General features: G+C 40.4%; 2 protein-coding genes across 2 annotated transcripts; both read right to left on the bottom strand.

The window, feature by feature from the left end:
• Positions 1-934: 934 nt before the first annotated feature.
• On the bottom strand, positions 935-2,405 carry LOC126614398 (uncharacterized). The gene is made up of 3 exons (XM_050282056.1): positions 2,182-2,405; positions 1,986-2,086; positions 935-1,262 (listed from the first exon to the last, which is right to left on the bottom strand). The coding sequence occupies exons 1-3, from the start codon at positions 2,322-2,324 to the stop codon at positions 1,231-1,233; spliced, it is 276 nt and encodes a 91-aa protein (XP_050138013.1). The 5' UTR covers positions 2,325-2,405; the 3' UTR covers positions 935-1,230.
• Positions 2,406-7,381: 4,976 nt separating this feature from the next.
• Positions 7,382-9,832, bottom strand: LOC126616365 (uncharacterized). Its single transcript, XM_050284418.1, has 2 exons — positions 9,315-9,832; positions 7,382-8,555 (listed from the first exon to the last, which is right to left on the bottom strand). The coding sequence occupies exon 2, from the start codon at positions 8,549-8,551 to the stop codon at positions 7,571-7,573; it is 981 nt and encodes a 326-aa protein (XP_050140375.1). The 5' UTR covers positions 8,552-8,555; positions 9,315-9,832; the 3' UTR covers positions 7,382-7,570.
• Between the last annotated feature and the right edge of the window lie 281 nt (positions 9,833-10,113).

Raw genomic sequence — 10,113 nt, 5'->3', positions numbered from 1 at the left:
CACTTTGGTCACTTATATAGCATCTACCACCAAGTCTCACCTCTCTGAAACTATTTGTGTCAAAAAAAAAAGCAAATCATCTTGGCACAATGGCAATCAGGCAAATTACTCAATCCTAACATTGTTGTTTACACATATTACTGGCAAAATTAACTGAGATCTAGGCTCATTAGCTTTGAAATCAAAGTTCATCTCCAAGTAAATAACTCATCCGCATGCACAAATAAAAAAAAGTTCCAACAAGTGCTATATCATTTAAGGATCGAAGTGAAACAAGAAAAGCAAGGAATGATCGATTGTTACTCGGCAAATATCAGTAAAGGTGTCATGGGAGTGATTTTAAAAATAGGAAAGTGTACCAAACCTCTAATCCAACAACTAATAATAGATTTATGCAAAGAAACAAGTACAAATGACTGAAAACGATGGATAATATGCGTCTAAGAAAGATAATTCAGACCAAAAAGACAAGTCAATCTAATTATTCGAGAAAGCAAAACAACTTTTTAACTCCGAGACAACCCTTCTGTTTTGTGCTTAAAATAGGAAGCCAACAAACTTCAACAATCCCAAAACCACCGTGTCTCTAACATAGTAAAGTAACTACCGCTTAGTAACCAAACGCTTTGCAAGACTAGTTGATAACCTTGCATTCTTTTCGTCTTGCCAGTTGCTACTACATAAAGTTGCATGCAACTCTACAGAAAGCAGCCAGTTCAATAGATACTAATATACTTGCCTCTTAAGCAAATAGAGGTAAAGAGACATGTCGATCTCTCATAAGAAAATTTCTCTCACAAATCAATTATATGAAAAAGGAAGGCTAGGTTCACAAACAATTCAGACATTGTACCCCAATAAATGAAGGAGGAACAATTCAGACCTAGACTTTAGGCCTTATCATTCCAACATCAACATCCCTTTTAGTAAAGTATTTTCCCAAAAATAAACCATCACCTCATCTCATATTTTATTGATTACTTTGATACAAATTTAACATGACATTACTTCAAAACAATACAAGTACATCATCTAACTCGTGAATGTTAAATTGAACTCCCATGTAACAAACTAGAAGAATTTCAGGAGATGCAAAAGATTTGCTTTTTAATTCAAAACATGCATGCTCAGCAGTTCACCTCGAAAGACAAGCATTTCGGCTTTCGAAAGAAACTTATCAGCAAATTCAAGAATAGAAGGAGAACTCTTGATTTCAGCATGCACATGCTCCTAGATAGGACTGATATAGTTCACAAATCTGCCTGTGGACCAGGGTAAGAAAGAAAAACATAGTACCATCAGGTAACTCCCAATAACAACTAATAAAGCTGTAAAAGAAGAAAACCGAAAGTTCAAAGTTCAAACTCACACCTCAGCACATAAATCAGGTAATGTTGCCATATGATTCTTTCCTTTTGTTATTTTTTCATTTGGTTTTGACAACAGATGCTTGACAGCATAAACCAAGAATGTTCCCAAAAAAAATTTGTTTATGCTTAGTTTTCCCCTTAAATTCCTCATCCCACGTTAAGTTCTAATTCCTAACTTTTGAACAAAACTACTTGTAAGTTGTAACATATTCACTAACAAACTCTCTGACCACATCTCTGATAAAGCTGAAACCCACCTGTGCAAGTATGTCTCACCTCTGTGAGAGATATAGTCACTAAACACGGTGCATATTACAATACTACTATCCTTTATCCAGTATAGACAATTTAACCAATCAATGAGAAAGGATGCTAATTTATCGTACTGCATTCAATGAAATTTACCCCTGTTAGTTTTCTTTTCTGGTTAGAGATTAACCTTCTTAAAGGACGTGCCGCTTGTTAATTGCCTTATCTCGAGGGATGGACATCATATGATATAACAAGATTACGGGCTGAATGACAATTAGCAAACGACACGCCGGTAAACGGATAGGAAGACGTAAACATGGATGCAAAAACACCAAATTAATAGAAAATGAGGACATTAAGGACCTTCGGAGGAGGTGGCCAGGGCCGGAAGCTTGGAGATAAGGCAAGCGGACGCAATGGCATTGTGGAGAGGTTGAAGAGAGCTCAATTCTCGGCGCAACAGCCTTCCAATGCAAATATAAACAAGATTATTACATTCATATACATTTCAAATGTGTATATACACAATATATATACATATGTCAAAGAAAGAAACTACCTTGAGGAAGAGGAGCGACGAGCCATGAAATTGGACGGAATCGAAGGGCATGGCGCTGCTGAAATTCTTGTTCTTGTTGTTGATGTTGCTGCTTGGCAAAACGTGCGCAGAATTGTCGATCTTCCGGCGATCGAAGCTGACATTTTTGTTCTCTGTTCGTCTGTGTGTTTCGTTTCGAAACCCTAAAACCTCTGTAAAACCCCAATTTCAGAGGAGGAGTGACGGACGTTGAGCTCAATTTCACGTCCAGCTTTGTATTGGGTTGGGCTGGATCAATTCGCATCGTATTTGGGCTGAAGAGATTGTGGGCTTTTAGTTTGAAGTTCTTACAAACGTGTCAATAAATAAGTGGGTACTTGTGGAAAATTTTTGTTTTCGTTTTTTACAAAACGATATTGTAAATTATTCTAGTAAGAAGGGGATATTCGAACTTGGGTGAAAGATGGTAAAAGGGAGGCATCTGTCATGACCAACTAACTTATCCCACATATGTGTTGTGGTTATTTATTTATAGAGACACAAGTTACAAACTAGTTTGATATGTTATGTTGCTAAGCTCTGTCTAAACTATTATCCATGCATGTGTGAAAAAATTTACTGAAGTATCTAATTTACATTTGAATGTATGGGGCAGATTAGCATCAGTGCCGGCTTTGGACGAGTCTAATAGGTTGCTTTGCACAGGACCCCAAAATTTGAGGGGCCCCCAGAATAATTTTATATTAAATGTAGTTATATAAAAAAATATTATATAAAAATCTAATCAACACAATAAATATAATATATATAAATAGGAGTAGGCCCACAAGGCTATTGATCCCTATAATCCCACACACCCATCAATTCAGTATGAAATTATATATTTTATAAAACTATATCTTGTTGTGGTCTATTTTATTTGACAGAGGGACTAGGGCCGGCGGCAGAGAGAGAGAGGAGAGAGAGGTGTGTTTGTAGAATTGTAGGGGAATGTGTGTGTTGTTATCCCTCCTACATTGTGCCTTTATTTATAGTAGTAAAGGGAGAGAAGATATTCCTTCTTCTCCAAGTAATACAAGTTGTAATAGGAAAGGATAACTAGAATCAAATCTTATCTAAGATTTACACAATCATACTTAAACTAGGAATGTTTACAACACTCCCCCTTGAGTGGGTAAATACTCAAGGTAGATTCAGCATCATGCAGAAGTTGAGGAAGTCGACTCGTTGGCATTGATTCCAAGGAACAACGCTTATTCTCAATAAGGTAGGAACTTGCATAAGTAGTAAGTCTCACTAAAAAACCCTAAGGCTATGGCAAAAACCCAAGTAGGGACAAAATCCATAGTCTAAGGAAAAATGCGTGAGAAATGCAAAGTCAAAAGAAACGTCTACAGGACGTCATCAGGGATATGACCAGCCCAAGGTGGGTGCCTCGTTAAAACCTAGTTAGGTAGCAAAAACCCAGTGGGAAAAATGCTCCTAATCGTAGGGAAAAAGAGTACATTAAGATCAAGCAAGTATCTAGAAGATACTCCCCCTGAGTTTGACATAATTCCACAGAGAAATAGCAAAGTTACAACTCAGAAAGTTTACGCATACCAATTCCATGAACAAGCTTCTGAAACGTCACCTTCGGTAGTGATTTGGTGAAGAGGTCGGCCAGATTGTCTTGTGATCGGATTTGCGTGACTTCAATCTTCTGATGCTCTTGTTGTTGATGTGTAAAGAAGAACTTCGGCGCAATATGCTTGGTGTTGTCTCCTTTGATGTAACCCTTCTTGAGCTGTTCGATGCAAGCTGCGTTGTCTTCAAAAATCGTCGTCGGGGCATTAACGGCGGGATGAAGATCACAGGAGCTTCGAATATGGCCCACTACTGCTCTCAACCAAAAGCATTCCCGAGTTGCTTCATGTAAGGCGAGAATTTCAGCATGGTTAGACGAAGTGGCAACTAAGGTCTGTTTAGTTGACCTCCAAGATATTGCGGTGCCTCCAACGGTAAAGACATAACCCGTTTGAGAACGCGCCTTGTGCGGATCAGATAAGTATCCAGCGTCGGCATAACCAACAAGGCGAGAATCAACCCGATGAGCATAGGGTGCGGCATCACTCGAGGATTCGTAGGGATAGAATAAGCCCAAATCCGTAGTACCCTTAAGGTAACGGAAGATGTCTTTCACGCCAGTCCAATGTCTGTGTGTTGGTGCATTGCTGTATCTTGCCAAAAGATTAACAGCGAAGGAGATGTCGGGTCTAGTGCATTGAGCTAAGTACAATAAAGCGCCTATCGCACTTAGATAAGGAACTTCAGGCTCCAAAATCTCTTCATCATCCTCCTTCGGACGGAAGGGATCTCGCTTTGCATCTAGCGTACGAACAACCATAGGAGTACTCGAAGACTTCGCTTTATCCTCATTAAAACGGCGCAACACCTTCTGGGTGTAGTTCGATTGATGTACTAGGATTCCATCCGAACAATGCTCTATCTCGAGACCGAGACAGTATCGAGTCTTACCTAGATCTTTCATCTCAAATTCCGACTTCAGGTGCGAAGCAGTTCTCGCGAGCTCTTCAGGAGTTCCGATGAGATTCATGTCATCGACATATACTGCAACAATCGCAAATCCGGAATGTGACTTCTTAATGAACACACAAAGGCATAGTTCGTTATTCACATATCCCTGACTAGTCAAATACTCACTTAAACGGTTATACCACATTCTTCCGGATTGTTTCAAACCGTATAGTGAACGCCTCAGCCGAATTGAGAGCGTGTTCCGGGGTTTGGAAATATTTGAACCAGTCAATGTAAGTCCTTCGGGAACTTTCATATAAATTTCCGTATCAAGATCCCCATAGAGATACGCGGTTACTACGTCCATCAGCTGCATATCCAATTTTTCGGAAACTACCAAACTGATAAGGTATCGAAAAGTAATCACATCCATAACGGGTGAGTAAGTTTCGTCATAGTCAATCCCGGGGCGTTGTGAGAAACCTTGTGCTACAAGACGAGCTTTGTAACGCACAATTTCGTTCTTCTCATTACGCTTCCGAACGAAAACCCACTTGTAGCCAACGGGCTTCACATGTGGAGGAGTAGGAACTACAGGTCCAAACACCTTACGTTTCGCAAGTGAATCAAGTTCGACTTGGATTGATTGTTTCCAGTTTGACCAATCAGCTCTACGTCGACATTCATCAACGGAACGCGGTTCAATGTCATCGCTCAACATGATCTCAGTAGCTACTGCAAATGCTAATGCATCGTCGACAATCATCTCATTTCTACGCCACACATCATCTAAGCTAGCATAATAGACCGAAATCTCACGATTCTCGGGAGGAGGATTCGTCTCTTCAAGGACGCTTACATAATCTAGAATTTCCTCATGAGTTGGGTAAAATGAGTAAGCGATAGTCGGATTCACGGTAGGCTCTTCAGGACCTTGTGCCGTGGTTTTCCTCTTCCGGGGGTGTGAATCCTTTGAACCAAGGGGTCTGCCACGCTTTTGTGTAGGGGCAGATGATTGGCTAGCCGCTAATGTACGTGGATCACCAGAATTGGCGTCCCGGGCTTCCAGGAGGGTAGTCCGTCGTACATTTGGTACATCCATCTTTGCAGGCGTATTCGCAGCTGGAATATGTGATCTTGTCATGCGCGCTAGATCGGTGAAAGCATCTGGCATGCTCTGAGCTATGCTCTGGAGATCTAATATGCGCTGCACTTCAGCTTCAGACTGAGCGGTGCGGGGATCTAAATGAGACAAAGTGGGAGTCATCCACGATAATTCGCGTCGTTCATTAGGAACGTTGACGTTCTTATCTCCCCCTAACGACGGGAAGACTGTCTCATAGAAGTGACAATCCGCGAAACGAGCGGTAAACAAATCGCCTGTCAAAGGTTCTAAGTAACGAATAATCGAAGGAGAATCATATCCGACATAGATTCCCATCCTTCGCTGAGGCCCCATTTTTGTACGTAAGGGCGGCGAAATCGGCACATAGACCGCACAACAAAAAACGCGCAGATGCGATATGTCGGGTTCGCATCCGGTGACCAACTGAAGGGCACTAAATGGTTATGTCGCAACAGGCCTCAGGCGGACCAACTTTGCTGCGTGCAATATTGCATGGCCCCAAGCAGCGATCGGGAGCTTGGTACGTATGACCAACGATCGAGCAATCATTTGTAAACGCTTAATGAAAGCCTCTGCCAGGCCGTTCTGGGTGTGAACATGGGGTACAGGATGTTCAACTTCAACCCCAACCGACATGCAATAGTCATCAAAAGTTTTAGATGTGAATTCTCCAGCATTATCCAATCGAATAGATTTGATCGGATAATCAGGGTGGTGAGCCCTGAGCTTGATAACCTGAGCCAACAGTTTGGAGAATGCAGCGTTCCTTGTGGACAACAAGCACACGTGTGACCAACGTGTAGAAGCGTCAACCAAAACCATAAAATATCTAAATGGTCCGCAGGGAGGTTGAATCGGTCCACAAATGTCCCCCTGAATCCGTTGTAGAAAAATGGGAGGATTCGAACGAATCTTGTCATAAGAAGGCTTAGTAATAAGCTTTCCCATAGAACATGTTTGACATGCAATTTCATGGATCGAACCTAAGCTTCGGGTTAGTGGATGCCCGTGTGAAGTTTTGAGGATACGGCGCATCGCTATTCGTCCAGGATGTCCCAAACGATCATGCCAAAGTGTAATTTCGTGCGCGGTCCCTGTGGTAGGGCCGGCCACATAGTGGCATTCTATGGGGCGTATGGTCGTAATATACAGACCACTCGGGTTACGCTCCATCTTCTCTAGAATACGCTTCTGGCCATATTCGTAGGAAGTTACGCACAGAAATTCAACTCCGTTTTCTACGTGGGTTTCAGCGTGGTAATTGTTATCTCTAATGTCCTTGAAACTTAGTAACGTTCTTCCGGAACGTGGAGAATAGAGTGCCTCAGCAATGGTCAAGATTGTACCATTGGACAACATTATACGTGCCTTACCGTATCCTTCGATCAGGTTGGATGGGCCTGAGAGGGTTGTCAGAGGTGCATTCTTAGGTACGAAGTTAATGAAATAGATGCGTTCACGCAAAACAGTATGCGTGGTTGCACTATCTGCCAGACAACTAACTTTCCCACTAGTCATACCTAGAATGAAAAATTAATTTGAATCGGTCACATGCATAAAAGTTTATAAAAACAAGTATCAATTCAAAATAATTTCATTTATTCAAGGAAAAAACTTAATATCCAAAATAAATCGCCAACTAATAATCCAAAACATAAAGGAAAATTGTTCAAAATCAACCAAAAAACAAGGTGGGGTTCGGCCACAAGGTGGAATTCGGCCCCAATTGTCTTATTTTAATTGAAAAATAAGTCTATGTCTAAGATTCTAATCTTCCATAGGAGTGGTATCCTCCTGAAAATCAGAAACCTCCATCTTTGTAGTCTCCGGTTCGTCCACTTGCAGGAAGTTTGATTCAAACTTCGTACGACGAGAATGATATGCATCCACAACCTTCTTGGGAGCACGGCAAATACGGGACCAATGGTCCTTGGAACCACAACGATAACACATATCGTCATTCATTGTGGCAGGTGCTTTGCCCTTATTCTTGAAGTTCGGGGCCTTGGGAGCGAGGTTTGGGCGCTTCTGGGCTTTGTTTCCTCCCTTGGATGGGCCTTGGCTCTGTTGACCTTGGTGGGATGGCTTCTGGCCGCCCTTACCACGCCTCTTTTGGCGTTTTGGGTGCTGATTAGTGCTATAATGTGCTTCAGGCACAGCAGTAGCCCCAGTAGGTCGAGCTTGATGATTCTTCATCAACAGCTGGTTCTGCTTTTCAGCAAGAAGTAAAACAGAGATCAAATCCGAGAACTTAGTGAACGTCTGAGCTCTATATTGTTGCTGCAGGACAATATTAGAAGCAGAGAAGGTCGAGTAGGTCTTCTCCAGGAGATCCTCTTCAGTCAAAGTTTCATTGCAAAACTTGAGAAGTGATCGGATTCGACAAACTTCAGAATTATATTCATTCACAGACTTAAAGTCTTGGAAGCGCAAGTGCTGCCAGTCGTGTCTTGCTTCAGGCAAGAATATGTCCTTTTGGTGATCGAAACGATCAGCCAAAGCGACCCATAATGCACGTGGATCCTCCTCAGCAAGGTACTCAGTTTGTAGAGCGTCATGGATATGTCTTCGGATGAAGATCATAGCAGTGGCTTTTTCAGCCTCGCCAACAGGTTTATCTGTTGCTTCTTCAATAGCAGGACGCAAGTTCTTTGCAGTGAGGTGGAGCTTCACATCTTGAACCCACTTGAGGTAGTTCCTTCCAGAAACCTCCAAAGCGGTGAAGTCGAGTTTGTTCAAATTCGACATGTTCCTATCACAAAATAGATGGACAAGATGTGGTTAGTGTAATGGAGAAAAATCAATCCATTCACATAGGAGTAGAACATACAGGTTCTAATAGACATGTATTGGTTTAATTTTGCATGAAAAACTTCGGGTTTTCATGGGTGATATATTTAAGTGAAAACTTCGGGTTTTCTAACAAGGCATGTGTATAAGAAACTTCGGGTTTCAAAGTAATTATGAACTTCAGGTTCATATATTCCTGCAGGTAAACACAAATATATATGCAAACAAATATGCAAAGAATATATGCAGAAATATTGTATAATGATAAGTGAATTAATTTATTTTTGGTCTTCGGGGCCAAATTAAAATGTGGGTGAAAATATAAAAACCCATATTATTTAAAAAAAATTAAATAATAAAATCTCGGGGCCTAAAAATATAGGCCAAGAACCCTCGGGTGGGATTACAGGCCCACGGTTTTTTTTTTTTTTTTTTTTTTTTTTTGTATTCAATTATATTATATGCATGTATAATTTTAATGAATCACATATTTACGTTGATGCATATGCAAATAATAGTTTCAATGCATGTACATATGTAGGATTCAATTCATGACAAATATCAAATTCACATAATTGTAGCAATTTTGATTATGAAGCATACACAATTTATGTAGAATCTAAAATACGTAAAACGTAAAGTTGGGTCATGCATCATGGTGAATGTTCATGCTATCAGGGCTTGCAAAATATCGAGTTAAAAGCCGTTGTTTAGAAAGAACCTGATTGCGTGATGATATAGATGAACTGGTTTGATGCAGAAAAATTATTTCTTCAATTTCGGCTTTCATCTTCAAGCTTGTATCACGTTCAACATAAGAAGAAAAATAAATTGAATCAATAACAATATATGAATTCAATAAAATCAAGATTTAATCAATTAAAAATAATTGAAACGTAATACTCCCCTGATTGTAGACGAATAAATTCTCTTTAAATTCTTCTAAGCACAGCGTGAAGAGCGTGCTGATAACGTGTTGTGGTCTATTTTATCTGACAGAGGGACTAGGGCCGGCGGCAGAGAGAGAGAGGAGAGAGAGGTGTGTTTGTAGAATTGTAGGGGAATGTGTGTGTTGTTATCCCTCCTACATTGTGCCTTTATTTATAGTAGTAAAGGGAGAGAAGATATTCCTTCTCCTCCAAGTAATACAAGTTGTAATAGGAAAGGATAACTAGAATCAAATCTTATCTAGGATTTACACAATCATACTTAAACTAGGAATGTTTACAACATATCTCACTTTTTTCCTTATTTTTCACGCTAAAGTCTAATCAGAGACTCAAGAGTCTTTTTTTTTTCTCTGACGCCTCATCCTTCCCATTGCGTCCGAGTTCTCTCTCCACTGCCTCCCCCCCCCCCCCCACAAACCACTAAACCCTAGTTCATAATTTCATCCAATTGAATTGAAATTTTCAAATTACAAAGACAATTCAAGTGATCAAAGTGATGCAGACTTCGATTAAAGTAAGTAATTTATAAATTTAAGTATATGAAGTTGGAATTTGAAAATTTAGATATTT

This window comes from Malus sylvestris, chromosome 3 (assembly GCF_916048215.2).
Source record: "Malus sylvestris chromosome 3, drMalSylv7.2, whole genome shotgun sequence".
NCBI classification, from domain to species: Eukaryota; Viridiplantae; Streptophyta; class Magnoliopsida; order Rosales; family Rosaceae; genus Malus; species Malus sylvestris.
The sequence above is the reverse complement of the archived record's forward strand: the minus strand, read 5'-3'. Positions and strand labels throughout refer to the sequence as shown.